This window comes from Mastigoproctus giganteus, chromosome 12 (genome assembly GCF_048544385.1).
Source record: "Mastigoproctus giganteus isolate SK-2022 chromosome 12, ASM4854438v1, whole genome shotgun sequence".
NCBI lineage: Eukaryota > Metazoa > Arthropoda > Arachnida > Uropygi > Thelyphonidae > Mastigoproctus > Mastigoproctus giganteus.
Genome location: NC_143586.1, coordinates 112277092 through 112299034, shown reverse-complemented (window position 1 = coordinate 112299034; position 21943 = coordinate 112277092). Strand labels below are relative to the sequence as shown.

The 21943-nt window shown below is 35.3% G+C and overlaps 1 protein-coding gene across 5 annotated transcripts in view; it reads right to left on the bottom strand.

Moving 5' to 3' along the window:
* LOC150077345 (C2 domain-containing protein 5) overlaps positions 1 to 21943 on the bottom strand; it is a 992151-nt gene that overhangs the window by 772750 nt on the left and 197458 nt on the right. For all 5 annotated transcript variants that reach the window (XM_090386765.1, XM_090386767.1, XM_090386764.1 and 2 more), the window contains exon 6: positions 17462 to 17557. In XM_090386765.1, coding sequence (XP_090242891.1) covers positions 17462 to 17557 — 96 coding nt within the window. The remainder of the gene's footprint in view (positions 1 to 17461; positions 17558 to 21943) is intronic.

Below are 21943 nucleotides of genomic sequence, written 5' to 3'. Positions count from 1 at the left end.
ATAAACTGATGGCACCTGGCACTTCATTTGATTCACACAGGCACAGAAAAAAACGTGTGTATACCCTGTATGCACGAAAGATGTTTTATGCTATTTCCTTACTAGACAAACATTTCAAGCGAGTGGGTGGGTGAAATGAGAAGGGTGTGTGTTTTTTGGTTTTTTTTGCCGATGCTGTATAAGCTTGCTTTCTTGCATCATGTGCCTTTGCTAATGCTAATGAGAAAACATCTTTGACAAAAATCAGAACAATTTTAAAATCGAACAGCTAGAACCAAAGTTATGAATGATGTAACATTTTATGCACACACTCGCTACTTACTCTACCAAATCAATGTTAGTGACTGAGTTAGCATCATTTAGGAAATAGCAGGAGCTCACTCCACCTATTTCCTAAATGACGCTAACTCAGTCATGCCTGCTACTTCCTAAATGACGCCTCGTATAGTTCTTAAATTTCATCTCACATTTTCGTTACCAATCGATTTTACTTCAGTCCAAAATATTTAGTATGAATGATGTAGCTTTTATGTTCATGCCCGCTACGTACTCTACCGAACCAAATGATGCTAATGCAGTGTTAGTGACACTGCATTAGCAATCATTTAGGAAGTGCTGTAATTTGCATCATTTCCATTTCACATTTTCGTGACAAATTGGTTTTTCTTCAGTCCAAAATTTAGTAGGTGCTGTCAAAGGTGTTTTCACATAAAAAAAAAAAAAAAAAATATATATATATATATATATATAGTAGATATGGCAAATAGTTAACAGTTGAAAGGTAAAATATTCAATTGTGAAGGTGATGCAAACAGTGGAAACTATAGCAAAAACCAAAAAATCAAAGACCTAATAAAGGTGAGAAGAGCTGATTAATGCCATCAATGTCTAGATAAAACATTACATCAGTCTTAATAACTATGAACCTAGTATGAACAAGTAGGTGGTAACTAAGGGATGTGATATCAATCCTAGCTGACTTTGGTCCATGGTATAACCTAGTAGGGAAACATATAATTGTTATAGGCAAAATAAAACAAATAAATAAGGATAATTACTAAATTCCCATGTCAAGCCAATTGCAGTATAGATTGGTGGATACACATTACAAAGGACTTTATCGAGGGCTAACCCTTGCAATGTGTTTACCTACAATTAGCGAGCTATCAGTTTCTGAATATATATATATATATATTCATTTCCTTCTATTCTAAGGAGTTGTCCTCTATTCTGTACAAGACACAGGTGGTTTTTTAATGTATTGGGTGTTCATCACCCAATGCATTAAAAATGTCCATAAGAATGTACATTCTTCATAGCTCAGTGACTAGCTTAAAAGATTCTACTCCACAAAATGGGAATGCTTGGAAGAACATATGATTTCTTCCAAGAAAAGGTGAAATACTGTGATCATGAGCAGTTTGTAATGATGTTTGCAGAATAACAGCCAGATTACACAAAATTACCTTACTATATGTGTGAATGAGACAGCTGTATGAAAGCTCATAATTGGATTAAAAAGATATGGCCAAAAAAAAAAAAAAAGGACTAATACCACATCTAAAATTGCCACCAATAAGTCACTTGTCTCTCCAAAGAATATAGTGCTTTTTCCACCTGTACATAAAAAATTGGTGCTAATGAAACAGTTTAAAGCTATAAATAGGGAGGCTGTTTTCAGTACATACAAAGGTCCACAAATAATGCCTCTTTAGCCTTTATAAAGTATAAAGACAACATGTAAAAAGTTTAAATGTATATCATTTATTAAACAGACACTGGAAAGCATGTATATATTATTCTATATATCCATCTTGTTTATTGAAACATTTTTTCTATCATTCTTCCAAATCACTAATACATTGTGGTAAAAGGACGGGCCCTGCTTTTGAAGCCAGCCTGTCACTGTGTTTTTTAGCTACTCATTACATCACTCAATAAGTATTTTCCATAAGGATACCCCCTTCAAATTAAAAAAAAAAAAAAAAAAATCAGACAGAGACAAGCGCAAGCTATATGGATGATAAGGCAGAACTCTCCACCCTACGTTTGTACTTTTCATCCGAGTCATATAGGCAGCGTATTGTGTAGCCTGGCATTATCATGGTGTTCGTGTGATTTCGTGCTCCCTCCCTTTTTATAGCCTTTTTTCAGTATGTCTCCTCATTTACAGTGTGACTTTGCTCTAAAAAATCAACCAAAATTGGGCCTTCCATATCATAAAACACTGTGGGCATGATATTTTGTCATGATCTGGCAAGGTTTCAAGGTTTGTTTTTTCAATGGAGATGACAAATATGTCCATTCTGTATTCTGGAATTTAGAATAAGGGTCATAATGGAAGATCCAGGTATTGGCAGACCTGCATGTAAAATTTAATTTCTCTGATTAACAGCTTGGGTGCCCATTTGTAGCATATTTTTCTACAACCTGATGTATTATAAATGGTTAACATGTTTCTCTTTGAACACCCCCTAGTGCCTGCATCATTGCTATTTGGTGGTTATTGTCCAGTCTTTTTGAATAATTTCGTTTTAGTGTTTTCTTCAGCGTACACAGACTTTGGTCTTCTGTTTATTGGCTGGTGTCAAATGTCAGTTTGATATTTGATAATAGACATCAGCTTGACTGTTCATAACTTGAGATCTGTAACAGACAGAAACCTTTGTATCAGTATGTTTATGTCTTAACATCTAGTTCTGATCCCATCTGCTATATTGGTAGCAGAAGGGATCAGGACTGTTGACACACCAATATGTTATGTTAATAAGAACATGTATTAATGATAAATTAACAATTAAAATAACTACATTTCTTTCATTATTAGAAAAATACAATTCATGGTAATGCACTATGGCAAATGTTGTAATGCCATTTCTTCAAAATTTTAAAAAGAAAGAAATTATTCTTTTTAAAGTTTAAGAAATATTTTACTTAATCCCATCAGATAGGGAACGAAACTGTGAATACAATTTTCAGTCAACAAAAATCATGGATGGCAGTATTATGCTTGAATGGTTTGAGCATGCTCAATGCTGATGGGATTCTTCCTCTTGCTAAGAATAATCACCTGAGAGGGCATAAATTCAAATTGAGGAAAGACAGATGTAGGATAGACGGGCGGAAATTTGCCTTTAGCCAGTGGGTAGTTGGTTGGTGGAACAGACTTCCATCCCTTGCCGTGGAAGTTGATAGCCTAAATAAATTTAAGGCTCAGCTGGACAGGTATTTCAAATGAACGGAGGGGTAAAGTGGATTTTTTTTTGGCTGATGCTGCATAAGCTTGCTTTCTTGCATCATATGCCTCTACTAATACTAATGCTAATTATTTATAAGAAGCACCAAGACAGGGATTCCACAAAGTAGTTCCTTATCAGCCATGCTCATTCTGCCAGTGTTATACTTTTTCTCTTTTTTTTTAAATAAAAACCATGGCATTCTCTCATACCAATGATGTCATCTTCACTTTATCTATTCCCACATATTGGAAATCTCCAACATTATTAGCAGATGAGGCATTAAAGTTTCTTCTGCCATCTTAAAGTTTAACAATTATCTTGCTTTCTTTGGCTTGAAACTGAGTTTGAATATGGCTTAACATATCAACTGCTAAACTAGCATCAAAAGTTCATTTAGCAGTTCTTGTCCGGGAATTTAAATTTCTGACAATATTTTAGACAATCAACTCACCTTCAAAATCATACAGTATCTTAACAAAAGGTTATTAAAAAAGCTTCTGGTACAAGAAGTTAGATCTAACAAAAATTTATATTTTTTTAGAATTCTCCATATTGTTAACCTTCGGACAGCATCTGTTGCCACTAATCAGAGATGTATATTTGTTATAAATTGCTAAAGACAAGAACAATAAAGTTCAATCCTTCTTACTTCAGTAATATTTTTAAATATAAGAGAAATTCTCACACCTTACTATAGGAATGCTCTTTAACCAACACTCACCCCCAACTTATCCAGTTAATCCATTATGAAAAAAAAGTTAAAGTTAGTAATGCGATATTATCCATAAAATTTATTATCAATACATATGGTTTTATTAAAAAAAAAAACTACTCTTGTGTTCAATTCCCATTATATATTTACTGCTAAGTAAATATATAATTGACAACAAGACAATTGTCAAATTTTCCTCATTATTTTTTAGTTAAACTTTTTTACAAGTGACTAAGTTATTTCAGTTGAAATCCGTGCTCACAAGAAGTAAAATGACAAACTTAACAATATCCACTCTCTTATAAAACCAAATATATATATAGTATGAACCAGAGCTGTAATGCTCAATACATTCTACGTTGATATCAATATTTGTAAAATAATAAGAGAGGTTTACCTCAAAATAGTACATAGAACACTTCCGTATGATACTCTCCAGAAATTAAAACGATAAACTACATTAGAGTAACAAATAGTTTAAAAAATAATTAAAAAGTCAATTTAACACAATTAAATATCAATTTAATGCAATTAAAATTAAGAAAATTAATTAAAAGAATTTAACGAAAAAAAAAATTGCAAAACGATTTTCCTTCCTGAAGCTGACAATGCTTTTCAACCATATGTCGTGATCACAGGAATGAAAATTACCGAATAGGGGTTAGTATGAAACTTAAATAGGGATTATTTGTCTTCACGCATGCACGTAAAAGCCCACGAATCAGAGATGAGATACGGCCGACAAACATTAACAGAATTTTTGTGTAATTTAATTTCTATGGTTTCTGCAATTAATAGTTGCATATAATTACGTTGGACACTAAGTATTTTGGTCTTGTTAAATAAAAAAAGTATGTTTTTCGTTAACGGCGTGAAAGGCTAATTCTGACGCTGCTGAACGAGAAGCCCGAACTGAGGCCGCATGTTGATTAACATGAATATTCAAAGAAAAATGCATAGAACCCTGATAAGATGAGTCGCAATCACCACAAGAAATGTTGTATACCAGGTCATTAATTTGTGTTGCGAATGAAGAAAGGACTCAGCGATTGTTCAGTATAGCATGTAATTTCTGTATTGGCCTGGCCACAATTTTAAATTCAGTATCTTTAAAGAATCTGTTAAGCTGTTTGTGCACTGTTCAACATGTGGGACAGAAATAAAGTATTTTTTGATATTACTATTGTTGGTTGGTGTAGTATTTTGTATCCTATTCTTAGCTTGTACTCTAATTCGGTTTATTGTAGCAAGGGGATAACCCCTGTTTAAGAATCTGCTAGTTAATATTTGTATTTCTGAGCCCAAAGCAGATTCTGTCTTTGAATATTTGTAGGCATTTAGAAATTGATTAAAGATAATCAATCTTTTGTAGGTGAACGGGTAATAGCTGTTATAATGTAGAAGCATACTGGTGTTTGTAGGTTTTCGATAGATGTTAAATTGGATTTTATTTGAGTCCCGAGTAAGCATAAAATTTAGAAAATTTAATGACTTTGTATCCGTATCCTCCCTTTCCAATGTAAATTTGAGCCTAGAGTGAATATTATTAAACGAATGTAAAATGTCATGGATAGTACTACTATCACTAATAACTAGAACATCATCTAAATACTTCCCATAGTATGTGATACGAGGTCGAAAAGGCATCAAATGTATATGCTCAATCGTTAAGAGATAGATTTCTGATATTAAGCCGCTCAGGCTCAATCCCATTGGCAAATCAAAAATTTCTTTGTACACTTTGTCTCAAAATGTGATATAGTTGGTCTCAACTAACAGTTTAATTAAGTGAAAAATTTCCTTAATAGGAAGCTTTGTATAATTAATCAGTATCGAGTTATTATTTAACATATGCTAAATAATATCTAATGTGTATTCAACGCTTACATTCGTATATAATGAGGTAACATCTAGTGAGAATAAATTGCCATTATTGCCAAGTCTACAATCCTTAAGGTTATTAAAATTTAACCCCAGGGGTTCACATCTGGTAAGTATGGGCTTGACACCCAGGGTCCTGAGGATATCATCATTCTTCTCTTTCTTGGTGATTCCCTTTTGAGACTCTCTCTCTCTCTCTCTCTCCCCCCCTCAGGGTAACTTGGGAATTTTTTTTTGGCTGGTGCAGCATAAGCCTCAGGCTTCCTTGCACCATATAGCTAATAATAATAAATAATGTATCGCAGTTCTTAATCCCAAATTGTATAGCCAGTCTAAAGGGTTTTATAATGCTATATACATGTGTGGCTAAGGATGAAAATGGCGAGTTTCTGTAGGAAACAATAGGCCGAATAGGAAATCCAGTCTTGTGTAATTTTACCTGACCGAAAAGTGCAGGAATATTGTATGTTCTGGCCTTCAATTCCTTTAACTGAACCATAGCAATGTAGTCGTTTTTTTGATACGTGGTTAATGTTTTATTGTATTGATTGACTAAATTGGTAAATAATGCCAGGTCGACTTCAAGATAAGTGAAGGTATCTGAAACAACTGATTCTAACTTATTAATATAATCAGGTTTATCGAGTATTATCACTGTATCTCCTTTATCTGCCCTCTGTATAATAATATCTTTATTTTCACGAAGTTCACGTAAAGCTGAACTGTCATGTTTATTCAATTTAAAAAGTCACGTTTCTTTTATGTTATTCACCACTTGGTTAACTTGTTGAATAAATAAATCTTTTTGATCTTTTTGTGGAACATTATGAAGTCCAAATTCAATATAAATTATGCACTGTTTTTTAGGTAGTTTTCGAGGTGGTAAATTTTAATTTACCATCCTGTGGATAAAAGTGAAATCTGGTCCTGCGATAGCAGCATATAAGAGGAAAGATTTGTAACCTGTTGATATGTTGGTTCGTTGAACGTTGGGCGAGTGGGTGTTTGTGAACTAGCTGACGTATTCTGTGGTAGCACGTTGTGTGTATGCAGGAGGGGTTGTCACCCAACTTGTATGCTTGTTTGTTTGTTATTTGGTTTTTAGGAGCATTAGTAACTAAGGCCATATTGCTCCGGAGATAATATGTGGTGGTCATTCCCTGACCTGTCCGCATCCTCCGTATTTGGTGGTCACGGGTTCGAACCCCGGTCTAATCAAGAAGCATATGCTACGCACTGCTGCTCCTGTCCACCTGGCTACAGAGGCGGCCCCAACTTGTACGCACTTTTTCGCAAGCCTGCGACAATGTGTTAGAATTCGCATGAACATGTCTTGACCCTCCCGATAATGTTTGTAATTTGTTAACGTGTCTGAATGAAATTCAGTCCTGTGATCACGACATATGGTTGAAAAGCGTGGTCAGCTTCAGGAAGAAAAATCGTTTTGCAATTTTTTTTGTTATATTCTTTTAATTAATTTTCTTATTTTTAATTGCTTTAAATTGATTTTTAATTATTTTTTAAACTATCTGTTACTCTAATGTAGTTTTCCAATTTTTTTTGTTGTAATTTCTGGAGAGTATCATACGGAAGTGTTCTACGTACTATATTGAGGTAAACGTCTCTTATTATTTTACAAAAACCACATTTAATACTATCCCAAGTCAAGATTATTTTTGTTAACCAATGTGAATACCACTATTCATACATGTGCGTAAAGGTTCATGAATCCGAAATGGTGTATGGTCTACGCATATTTTTTGAATTAAAATTTAACTTCCTTTCAAGTGTTTCAACTATTAATGAGGCTAAAGTTATTAATATACAAAATGAATATATAAAACTCTTAATAGCTGAAATACTTGAAATGAAGTTAAAATTTAATTCTATAAATGTTCATAAACCATATGTAGTACTTACTGATACCCATATGCAGTAGTTTGCATTTATCAATGTTAAACATCAGTTGCCACTTCTCAGCCCATTTGCCTAACTTTTCTAGATCCTGTTGCAGTGCAATACTGTCATTACTGTCATTAACAACCCTGCCAAGGGTTGTATCATCCACAAACTTGGACATTAAGCCTGATATACCTTCATCGATATCATTGATAAATAAACAAAACAACAATGGGCCCACCACCAAACCCTGGGAGCCTCCACAATAACATTAGTCCACATAGAGCAGTATCCATTTATTACCACTCTCTGCCATCTCCCACTCAACCATCCCTTTATCCATTGCAGCAACTTTCCCTTATTGTCATACCGCTCCAATTTGTACAACAGTCTTCCATGTGCAACAGTATCTAAAGATTTCCTGAAATCCAAATATATGATATCAAATTTATTTTTTGCATCCAGTTCCTTTGTGACTACATCGTATTATCCAATCAAATTGGTCAGAAAAGACTTCCCCTTAGCAAACTCATGCTGAATCTGAACAATTACTGCAGTCTTGTTTAGGTGATCCTGTATCACCTCTTTAACCAGTGATTCCATTATTTTCCCAGGAACAGAAGTTAAACTAACAGGTCTATAATTAGTTGTCTCACCCTTTTCACCCCCTTTGTGAATTGGGGATACATTTGCATATATCTCCGGTCCATGGGGACCTCCCCTGACTCTAAGGATGCTCCCATAATTATGGCTAAGGGTTTGCTTATTTCCCTTGCTGCCTTCTTCAATATAATTGGATTGATTCCATCTGCCCCAGTTGAATTTTTTATGTTTAACTTCAACAATTTCTCCTCCACTTTGCTCTCAGTTATTACAAAATCACTTAGTCCCTGTTAGAGTTTGATAAACTTCTGGCATTCACCTCCTTGAATAACTCTTCGTGTGTGAATGTAGAAGCAAAATACTCATTCAGTTTATCAGCTTTTTGAGTAGGATCATCAATAGTCGAATCATCTTTGTTAAGTGGACCAATCTGGTTCATCCTCTTCCTTCTAGAGTTTACATAAGTAAAGAACTCTTTTCTGTTTTTCTTTGCATCCTTTGCCAAATATTTCTCATAATCTGCCTTTCTGACATGATTACAGACTAGCTTATATCTGCAGTAGGCTTTTGTGTCGCCTGATAATTTATATGTATCCCATGCATTTTTCTTCTATGCCACAAGCCTCATTAATTCATCTGACATCCATTTAGGCCTGAACCTTGAATAGTATTTCTTATGAAAAGCCTAGTAACCTCCAAGATTAAGTCCCTGAAGTCTTCCCATTTAGAATTCACCATTGGTAACATCATCAGTTGATCCCACTGTATAGAAATTAAAAACTGTCTGAGACCACCGTAGTCACCTTTATGAAAACAAAAACACTTCCTTTCATCCTTAATGGTAGTTACATCTTTAAGTAAATCCCAGATCAATACACTGTGATCACTGTCACCTAGTGGTTCATTTATCTGCTGATTCTTTATGAATAATCACTGCTGATAATCAGTCAAGAGTATTACTCCCTCTGGTTGCCCTTCGAACATGTTGCTGTAGAAAAAATCTTCCAATAAATCCACAAAAGTCTTGCTACCATGTGGGTGACCAACCTAAAAGTTCCAGTTAATATCCGTAAAGTTAAAATCCCCTATTACAAGACATTCTGATTTACTGGCCCAGTCTATTTCTCAGTACAACTGTTCGTTGTAATCATCAGAGTCATTAGGCCTATAACACACACACTAATTTTCCCTTTCCCAGTGTTTATGTCACACCAAACAGACTCAACATTGCACTGTCCACCCATGTCAACTAGATGCACTTCCTTAGATTTTGTGTTTCTGAACTAAAAGCGTAACCCCTTTTCCCTTCCTATCCTTTCTGTATACATTGTACTCCCCAAATTGCAATCCTGCACTGTTCATATCTGTGTGACACCATATCTCTGACAGCTCAATAATATCTTCCTTTGATGCCTTGATCAGCAGTTCAAATTCATCAAATTTATTTACTATACTTCTAGCACTGGCGTACATGAAAGTATACATGCACCTGGTCTTACTCTTAGTTACCTTAACACAGCCTATGTATTTACTTGTTCCATGATGACTCCCAGCAGCTCTTAAAATCCCCAGCAACTTGCTCTCTAGGCTGCTGCTCATTAGAACAGAAGCAGTGCAAGAATCACTTTCTTCCTCTGCCTGCGGCTACTATTAATCTTTTAGTCTGTGAACCCTCCCAAGCTAGCAGTTTTCCAACCCACCTAACACTGCCTCAATGGCATCAGCAAATATTCTTGCACTCTTTCTATTTAAGCGTATCCCATCCCTATAGAAGCAGTCTCTCCTGTTAGAAAGCACAGGCCACAAGTAGAAGCATTGAAAAAAAATTCTACCCCACGAGCCTTGCACAATCTCTCCAGGGACAAATTGACAAGGCTCTCATCATATACTCCCTCCTATCATGTCTGGGCAGAAGTGCAGACACTTTCAAATTTAACCCTAACTCACGACTTTTTTTCAGCATTGACCTGTACTTGTTAAGTAAATCTGCAGATCTCTTACTCTTAAGGTCATTAGTGCCAACATGTATAACAGTATCACCTTTTGTACCATTAACAGATGATATCTGCCCTACAACATCATAAACTTTGGCCCCTGGCAGACACCCTGGTCCTGTTCCACCTATCCTTTTTCATAATATATTCCCCATCTACCTGACAATAGAGTCACCAACAACAACTACTTCCTGTGGGACTAGCGCATTCTGCTTTGGAGATTGCTGCTATGTTGCCTGATGTACAGGAGTGAGCTCTGCCGTAAGTTTGGCAGCTGAGTGCTTGATGGGCCTCTCATATTAATTTCTTCGAGAGCATTAATCCAACACCTCAAACTCTCATAGACGCTCATCAGAATGCTGAGGTGGTGCCTAATTTCTTCATAGTCTCTGCAACTAGCACACACAAAGACATCCTCCTTTGCTAGATCAAGTCCTGTTCTAGACAGGTCTGCAAACATTTCATACATTTTTTTTAGACTGTGATGCGTTGGAGAATCATCCCCTTCGGTTCTCCCACAAGCGACAGTACTACAGCTACTTTGTGCTTGTTGCTTTCCTGCTCTAGTCTGGGTCAAGATTCTGTTTAAGTATAATTTAATTAGGAATGAAATTTAATAAGATTAATAAATTTTATTGATTAATTGATAATACTATACTAATCTAACAGATTTCTAATACAGTGCTACGTATTTCGCTATTTAGTTTCATGTTAAAACTTATGCTATGAAGTTTGGGATTTACGTTATGCTATTCCATATATTATAACAATGGCGGCAAGTTACAAACGGCAAGATCTATGGACATTAAGTATTAACTTTAAAAATTGATATCTAAATTCAAATAAACCAAGGAGCTTGAATAGGACTATAAAGCTACTTAAAGAAAATAATTTAGTATAACAATTAAGTCAATAAAATGACTAAATATATATAAAACTTAGCATTCACCGGAGCTACAAAAATCTTGGCTATCACGGTAATAACTTGAGGGTAATGCCGAATTTCATATATATCAGCATAATGAAATTATGCATTAGTAATGGCAAATGACGCAAGAAAGAAAACTTATACAGCATCAGCCAAAAAAAAAAAGAAGAAAACCCTCCCATTTCACCTATTCATTCCCTCCGATAGTTTGTTTAGTTCTTCCTTGAATTCAACTTCCACAACAATAAATGGAATTTTGTTTCAGCAATCAAATACCCTCTGGCTAAAGGCAAACTTCAGCAGATCTATTATGCAACCAACTTTTCTTAATTTTAATTTGTCTCCCCTCAAGTGTATAATCTCGGCAAGAGGAAAAATCCCATCACCATTGAGTATGCTCAAACCACTGAAAGCCTTAAACAATTAGATCACCTTGCAGGTGCCTAGTCTTGAGATGCTGTAATAAGCAGAACTAAAGCATTTCTTGGTAAGAGCATCCCTCTATTCCTCTCACCAAACTCGCTGCCCTTCTCTGTATTCATTCCAGCAGCTCTACACGCTTCATAAAATGAGGTCTCCAGACCAGTATGCAGTACTCAAGATGTGGCATAACCATTACCTTATACAATAGGATAATTACTTCCTTATTCCTGCTAGCAAAATTCCTATATATCACTCAAAAAATCCCATGAGTTTTCCTGGCTGCCTGTCTGCACTGCTCAGAGAACGTCACATCTGACAGCACAATTACCTCTAGGTCTTTTTCGTTTTTCACTATCTTAACTGTAGTACCACACAGTTGGTACATTACTCTGGGGTTATTGCTACCCATATGTAGTACTTGGCATTTGTCAAACTTCAATTGCAATTTCTCAGGCAATCTGCCTAACTTTTCTAGATCCTCTTGTAGTAGCATACTGTCATTAACCACCCTGCCAACTTCTGTATCATCTGCAAACTTGGACAATTAAGTCCGATATGCCTTCATCAATATCATTGATAAATACAGAAAACAAAAATGGGCCGAACCCAACCCTGGAAGACTCCACTAATAACATTAGCAAAGGCATATGATGCAAGAAAGCAAGCTTATATAGCATCAGCCAAAAAAAAAAAAAAAAAAAAAAACTTATTAGTATTAGTAACAGCCGCATGGTGCAAGAAAGCCTATGGCTTATGCTGCACCAGCCAAAAAAAAAAAAAAAAAAAAAATCCGAACAAAACAATGATAAAAACAAAAAATAAATAGATAAATAAAATAAATAACTAATTAATAATAATCAATAAATAAAAAAATAAAATAAAAAATAAATAAAAAGGAAATTAAACCTATCATCCTATGCGCTTCCCTTACCCGAAAGTACTATCCAGATGACCTTTGAATTTCCCCAAACTGTCGGCCTCTACCACCCATGAAGGCAACTTATTCCAGTAATTTATAACTCGCTGGCTAAAATAAAACTTCCTGCAGTCCAATCTAAACATTTCCCCCCCCCCCCGTAACTTGAATTTATGTCCCCTAGTTCTAGCATCATTTATAATCTTGAAAATTTTGTCCTCATTCACTTTACTGATGCCTCTCAGAGCCTTAAACACCTCAATCAAATCTCCTCTAAGGTGTCTAGTTTCCAAACTCTGCAACCCACATATTCGAAGTCTTTCATCATAAGGACGCCCTTTTGCCGATCTCACCAGGCGAGTTACCCTTCTTTGCACCCTTTCAAGAAGCTCGATGTCTTTCTTTAGGTGCGGTCTCCATACTTGAACACAGTATTCCAAGTGTGGTCTAACATAAGCCTTATATAATGGGATTATCACGTCCCTATCTCTACTTGCAAAAGTTCGATAGATCATCGATAGGACACCATGGGCCTTCCTTGCAACCTGTTTACAATGATCAGAGAATTTCATGTCTGACCGTATCTTAACACCCAAGTCCCTTTCCTCCAGTACTGGGTTTAGTTGAACTCCACCAAGTGAATATGTTATTTTGGGATTACTGTTTCCCAGGTGTAATACACTTACACTTTGTTGGATTAAAGCACAGCTGCCATTTTTCTGACCATTCATGAAGTCTATCTAGGTCTCTCTGAAGAAGCTCAGCTTGACAGCGATCATTAACTACTCTACCAATTTTAACATCATCTGCAAATTTAGACATCACGCTCTCTATCCCTTCATCAATGTCGTTTATGAAAATTAAAAACAACAGTGGTCCTAATACTGATCCTTGGGGAACCTCACTTCTTACATCCAATCTGAGGAATAGCCATTTATCACAACCCTCTTCCTCCTGCCCTGAAGCCATCCTTCTATCCATCTAAGGATTTTCCCATTGATTTCAACCTGTTCCAGCTTATAAAGCAACCGCTCATGTGGGACTGAGTCAAAAGCTTTGCTGAAATCTAAATAAACAATGTCGAAATTATTCCCTAAATCCAGCTCTTGAGTGACCCTTTCGAAATAGCGAACCAGATTTGTTAAACATGATTTTCCCTTTACAAAACCATGCTGAGAATCCTTGAGAATTTCAATTCGATCCAAATGATCCTGAATTCCACCCTTGATCATTGCCTCCATGATTTTCCCTACTACTGATGTCAGACTGACAGGTCGATAATTTCCAACTTCACTTTTAGAGCCACCCTTATGTATGGGAGATACATTTGCACTTTTCCAATCCAAGGGAATCTCCCCAGAGTCTAGTGATGCTAGTGATTTCACCCATCCACTCACTCCAAATGTTTGTTAAGTTCTGCCTTGAATCTATTTAAGCTATCAGCTATCACCTTCTACAGCCACAGATGGAAGTTTGTTCCAGCAATCAACTACCGCTGACTAAAGGCAAACTTCTGCACATCTATCCTACAACCGTCTTTCCTCAATTTGAATTTATACCCTCGCAGGCGATTATTCTGAGCAAGAGGAAGAATCCCATCTGCATTGAGCATGCTCAAACCATTCAAGGCTTTATACACCTCAATCAGATCACCTTGCAGGTGCCTAGTCTCCAGACACTGTAATTTGCAAAACGTAAGCCTTTCTTCGTAATGCAACCCTGAACATTAGTCCACGAAGAGCAGTCTTCATTTATCTTCATTCTCTGTCTTCTCCCACTCAACCATCCCTTTATCCATAGCAGCAACTTGCCTGGGTGAGGTGCACAAAACTCTTTGATACAAAACCTTTTTGATAGTAAACAAAATGTTTATTTGCAGGGGGCACAAATAACAGTGCTTTCTGCAAGATTAACCACTTTAAATTTAAAGTCAGTTTCATATAACACTCGCTTTCAGTTTATTTCAGCCATATTAACATTTTTTTTTATAAAAGAATGAGCATAACTGGCTTTGTCAATACAAGTACTATCAACAGCACTTCTAATTAAAACAAAGATACTTTGACACCAGTGTCCAACTGCTGCACAAGATGTAGGAGCTATGAAAGTTAAGAAATGCTAGATTACGTTGATCTGTTCTAAAAAACATTAGTAATGACTAGATATGCAATAATCTGTGCATCATACTTATTCTATGAATAACTGAGAACAAGATTTTTTTTTTCCTGGTAACATTAAAAAAATTATTTTAAAAATTATCTCAAGTTACTAACATATATTTTTTTTCTGCATATAGAAACCTTACATGACCCATGTATATAAGGCAATCCTACACTTTTTGATTTTGAAAATATCTAAAATTTCTTGACTTAAAACTCATGTATCTACAGTATATGTCAGCATATACATCATACATCACATTATTTCACTCACAGGAAAACTTTTCATTTTTATTTCCTAAAAATCAGCACTGCTGTTGTTAATAAACTCTGGGCTGATGAGACATGCTGTCTCAGCTGGTTTTTAAGTCTTCATTTCTATACCTCTATTTCTATACCTCAGAGGGCATAAATTCAAATTGAGGAAGGACGGATGTCGGATAGATGTGCGGAAATTTGCCTTTGGCCAGCGGGTGGTTGGTTGGTGGAACCGACTTCCATCACTTGTTGTTGAAGTTGATAGCCTAAACAAATTTAAGGTTCAACTGGACAGGTATTTCGAACGAACGGAGGGGTGAAATGGGAGTGGTGTGTTTTTGTTTTTTTTTTGGCTGATGCTGAATAAGCTTGCTTTCTTGCATCATATGCCTCTACTAATGATAATGCTATATATAACTGGCATCTACAATAATTTCCCATGTATCTGGCTAACAAAGGAGTTTTGGGATTTGTTCTCACATATGATGTTTCCAAATTTGCTTTATGAATTGGAATGTTATTTCTTTCTAGAATAAGAGAATGTTTTCGAATTTATTTTTAAAAAAATTGTTAATTTTTTTGGAAACTGTTTCATTAAATAGAATTGATGTGGCACCCAAATGCTTTTCTCTTATCACCTCTTTATATCCAGTAAGCTGTTAAGATCAGTAATCATCACTAATAATAAAGCTAACTAGAAAGATTTTGATGTGATCCAGGTTTAAAAATATAAAATATTTTATTACCTGTTACCTGTTTTTCAGTCATCTGTAAAATTCAGAAAGTTTCCTAAACAACTGTATTTTGAATGTAAAAACAAAACCAAAATTAAAACACTAGTCATTAGCAAGAGACGGTGGGATCCTACCATCAGTACTGCTGATAACAAAACAAAATGGAAAAGCTTTCCACCAGCACACATTAAACAATAATGTTTACACAACTTAAACTTCCTAAAAGTAGGACAAACATTTTTGCATTATTATCAATAAAAGGGACAGTATCATGACATGGATTCCAAGAGAATGCACATACAACCATCGAGGACTTAATTACTATAACTGGGCATTGGGGCAGAGGGAGCCAGGGACTACTTCTTTATGTAATTCAATGTGTTCCATGCATAAAAAATGGTCATAAATGGAAATCTCAATATAGTCTCACATGCAAGGTTTCCAAAATAAGTAGCTTTCAAAATTGTGCTGAAAATCCAAAATTGAAATATTATCAAATTTAAAATTATTATTTGTGATACAGAATGCTTTCTCAGTTCATAACACTAGCACTTATTCTATAATGCTAACACTGTTTTTACACACGGACTGGTAACGAAATTAGAAAATTATTCTCAATTCCTAATGAATGAATCACTGATCACTGAATCACTGAATAAATCGACCTTTACCATAATTATCACATAAAGGGTTATTTTAATGAGATAGCGTAGTTTATCACAATGATTTTCTGAATGTGGATCACAATGATGTGAATCTGAATATGAAGTGATCATCTTTCTCACTGATTTTCACAATGAAAATCAGTGAGTCACAATGAATGTGAATGGCACACAGCGTAGTTTATCACAATGAATGTTCTAAATGTGATTTCTCAAGTCTCAGCTTGTTGCACCCTTATGGATCATACTATAACCACATAAAATCAGCTGAAGCTGCCATTCTGGAGAAATTGAGCTGAGCTGAGCCAGCACTCCATACCCCATAATCAAAATTTTAGATCTGATAATATTTCAAATTTTGGATTTTCAGCCAATTTTTGTAAGCTACTTATTTCGAAAACTTTGTATATGAAATTATACTAAAATATTATTAATGATCATCAATTCTTTAATATTTCTGATTGCATTAATTTACATGAAGAAATAGTCTACAATTCCCACTGCCCCACCCCCAGTTATAGCAGCTAAGTCCTGGATGGTCAATGCACATGCTCTTGGAATCAGTGTCATTCATACTATCCCCTTGATAACAATATGAAAAATGGTTATCCCCTTTCTGTGAAGTTTAAGTTTAACTTGTGTAAATGTTATTATTTAATATGCACATTGGAAGTCTTTTCTGCACTTGTGTTGTTAATGGCAATATTGACAATGGAATCCCAATTTATGAATTCAAAGATTTCAGCTTGGCACTCCTCTTACTAATAATTAGCAGTTTTAAATTTGCTTTCATTTTTTACAATCAAAACAGTTGTTAGGGAAAGCTCCTGAATTTTATAGAAGACCTTGGAATAATTCACAAGTAATTAAATATTACAATTATCAACTAAGATAATGAATATTTTGTTCTGATTTTTATTAGAAATATAAAAGAAACATTAAAAAACAATGAAAACAGGCTCATATCTATTACTTTGCTCCCCTAATGAAATCATATATTAAAATCACTTTCAAACAAGTTAATAAAATCCTTATACAATATAAAATACATACTGTAAAAGAAGCTAACCCCACAGGATGATTCACGATATTTGTTTGAATCACTGAATAAATCGACCTTTACCATAATATTCACTTCTCCTCGGATACCTGCACAGGAATAAAACGATTTGTAGAACTCTTTTTAAAGCATAGTGAAACATAAAAACTTCTAATTACGTCCTCGATTAAAATAGTTACACCAAATATACATTGTCTAAAACTTATGAATTCAGAAAAAACAAAAAACAGAAAGTCAAATAATAAGGGCATATTACTTATCCTTCTTGATTCAGTGCTTCTCAAACTATTCGATTCCACAGCTGCTTAAATAGGGATAGAAAGTTTCAAGGCTCCCAGACTCAATAACTTCCCACACACACACACACACACTGGGGTGGATTGCAGCCTCCTAACATACTCTTGTCCACATTGTGCCATTTAGTAACCATGGAACAGCAGAGTGGTACACATGTGCTTTCACCATCAAGGCATTTTCCAAAAATAACAACAATTACGAGGCCACTCAGTTCTTTATTTTTTGTTCACTTTAAGCTTAAGCATCAAGATCCTGTACCATCTGCTGATGCCATTAAAACATGGGTATGTAATTTTGAAGAAACTGGTTCTGCTCTCAAAAAGAAGCCTCTGGGTGGAATGAGAAGTGACCAAACACCAGAAAACATCACAACTGTCAGGACCTCTCTCTCTCTCTCTCTCTCTCTCTCTCTCTCTCTCTCTCTCTCTCTCTCTCTCTCTCTCTCTCTCTCTCTCTCTCAGAGTCCAAAGCACATTGGCATGCACTGTCACTGAACTTTAACCAACAGAAAAGCACAATGCACCAGGACTTAAATTTCCATCCTTGTAAGGTATAGACACTACAAGAATTATAACCTCATGGTCTCCTTACCTGTAAAAACTTTTGTCAAGAACTGCTAACTCAAATGGAACATGATGAAAACTTTTTATTCACAATCTATGGAGGTCTGATGAAGCTCACTTTTATCTAAACAGTTTTGTACTCACAAAACAGTTTGACAAAAGTAAGACAATAAAAGTAAAAGAGTAAAAAGTTTTGTCTTACAATAAAACAATAAGACACAACTTTTGTTACTAGTTAGAAGAAAATTCTTAACAATTCCACCAGCAACCACTGCACAGTGATCAGGTAACGGTGTGGTGTGCAATTTCATCTCATGGCATTATCGACCCGTATTTTTTTGATGATGATAATGGAAGGTTAATAAAAGCAACGTCAGGCTGCTATGATAACATGATCACAACTTTTTTGGCTGATGAACTATCTGCTAGGTTTCCTAAAGTTAATAAGGCTAGTTTTTGGTTCAGCAAGATGGCATGATGTCTCATACCACCAGGTTGTCAATGGATGCTGTACAACTGCTTTTTCATAACCACATCATCTCCAGGAACGGTGACATTTCTTGGCTTCCAAGGTTCCCCAGACCTGTCAGTATATTACTTTTTTTATAGGACACTTAAAAAGCAAGGTGTACTCTCATCACCTACATAAATATTGAAGAGCTGAAAGAAATTGCTGGAATTTCTTTGGAAATGCTATGCTGCATCATGGGAAACATGTGGATGATTATTAGAATGCCTGCACAGAGATAGCTCTACCTCTGTGCATCTCTAACCTTGAGGATATCATCTTCAAAAAATAAATGGCATATTTGTAATTTTGCAAATACAAATTCTTCACTTAATTATTGTTTTTAAGATCACCTGTTTCCCTCCCTCACCCTGCGCACACCATTTCAATTCAGATACACCAGGGTCTATCTTGCTTATTTTAGGTTTAGGCTATTTGCACCTTTTTTGTCATACTTGGTCTGAAATTTTTGAATTTGACGTTAAAAGTGGACTAAGTATTACTGTTTTAATTTCACAATTTATAAATTAAAATTTTGCCTCATCAACTGCCTTTTTCTCAATGGGAAAGTTGTTTCCTGTCCTTGGTTTAGTCTAAAAACATCACCTGTCTACTTCTGAAATGAATGTAAACCAGTTTTTTTTTTTTTTTTGGTAGTTGTTGGCGCATCGGCTTCTGTGGCCATAATGCACCTCCAAAGATTTTTGCAGTACTTTGATCCAAGCCCCAGGCGGGATTTGAACCGCCAACTTTTGGGTTGCCAGGCAGGCACTTTACCCACCCGGCTAGCCTGGTCGGCGTAAACCAGTTTTATTTGAAAAACAAATGAACACAATGGTGGTTTGTGATGGTCACTTTACAACAACAGGTGTATTTACTTGAACTGCTAACTGTACAACAATAGTAATGTGTCATATCTTCTCTTAAAAATAATGATAAAAGAAATAACATCTAAAAGAATTATTTAAAAAAATAAATAAATTCTGGGGTTGAAAGCAGCAATTTCATGAAATAGAAGTTTAAGGAAAAAAGAACAAATGTGCAATAATAAATTTATTGTCAGGAAATAAAGGGGGGGGGGATAAATGAAACAGGAATATATATTTCGGTGCCTAACTCTGCAATCTCAACTGTTTGTTATCAAAGATTAGTTATCGGTGACATTCAACAACATTGTATGGCTGCTAGTACTATTTCCACATAAGAAAGGTAACAATGTAAATAATAACAACAACAGCAAATCCAAATACTTTTCATCTTATAACCAAATAGCAGTTAGACAAAAATAATTTACGACATTTTAAGTTGTTTATAGGAAAGACTGGCAAATGAAGTAATTAAAACTGAAACAGGCAGTGTAGTTCCAAAAGCAAGTTAAAACCACAGTACAAAATAAAGACCCAACATCTGATTTAAATGTGGGGGTTGTCAGTTTCAATGTCCCATGAAATATGTCCCCAAGTATTTCTTATTACCAGTCAAATACAATAATACATTTTGTATTAATGTATCTGACTGGGAATAAGAAATACTTTACAGTACAGAATTTTATCAAATATGAACACAAACCAAACTGAAACTGTGAGATGGTATTACTGTAGCAAAATCCAGAATCAACACTGTCACATGGCAGCAGCTTGAAATTTACATATCACAATGTTGATCAAGCTACGTAAACTGAATGAAGAAAGCACAGCAAAATCCATTAGAAGTACACTTGTTAATTTGTAAGTACAAGCAATCCCCATATAACAATATACTTCTACAACACGGTTTTGCTCTGGTTTTTTTAGAGAGAGCAGAAGATACATGAAATCTAGATGCTGCAGAAGAAAGTTCAGAAGGTGAAGATATTCTGCAACAGAGAAAGCATTCTCATTTGGTTGTGCTTAACAGCAATGAAGAGGAAGAAAATTAAATGAATGTACATTATCTGACAGATATGTATCACAGTTTGTAAGGCCCAACATCTGATTAATAAAAATTGAGTTTCCAATAATTACAAAAAAAGGTGTATTTTTTGTTAGCTTTTTGAACATAATCTCCTTTTTAGTACAGGTTCTTAGTCCCGTATAACATGGTTTCGCACTACACAAGATTTTATTGGAACCTAACTAACATGTTATACGAGGGTTACCTGTATATCTGTAAAATTGTGTGAAAAATGTTTTCCAGAAACAATTTATGTGAGATGGTATTACTGTACAGAGAAGTGGCTGAAATGCTAGAGCTTTGGCAAGATTATTTTCTGAGAGACGTCCTCAGAGGCTGCAAATATCACATAGCACAATTATGAGTGTTGTGAATCGTTTGTACTAACTGGAAGCATGATCCATAAAAAAAAAGATACAAATCTGTAGAGAACTTGGAACATATTCAGGAAGAAAATGTTGGATGTCAGGAAGAAGATGCCTTCTTCCTGACATATTCAACTAGCAATGTCCAGGAAGCGTCTTCCCATGTGGGATCAAGCACATGTACATTTGGAGAAACCTTTCAGAAGGACAAAGTGTGTCCTATCAATAGTTTTTACAACAAGGTTTGCATGAAGATGATGATATAAAATGCTTGGAGTCTTGGCTACCCCGTTTCCCCCCTCGATATTTTTCTTTTGGGATTTCATTAGAGCAAAATAAATTAACATCATTCTAAAGAACTTTCATCCTAATTTATTAAATAGGTTACAAGCTTGTACTGTGGAAGAGCCACATTGAACTTATGAATAACAATTAAAACACAAATTGGCTCTCTTCTGAAACTATGTCGCTTGTTTGTTATTTGGTTTTTAGGAGCATTAGCAACTAAGGCCATATTGCTCCAGGAATATGCGGTGGTCATTCCCTTCACCTTTCTGCATCCTCCATATTTGGTGGTGACAGGCTCGAACCCCGGTCTAATCAAGAAGTGTGTGCTACGCACTGTTGCTCCTTCCCACCTGGCTATGGAGGCGCCAACTATATCACTTGCATTCTGCATTATTTTTCATAGAAACAATGTAGAATCTTGAAAATTATTTATGTGATGTGCACAGGCAACTCTCGGTTTACGAATCAGTTCCATTCCAAGACGTTGTTTGTTATACATTTTATTCGTTATATGTATCTTGC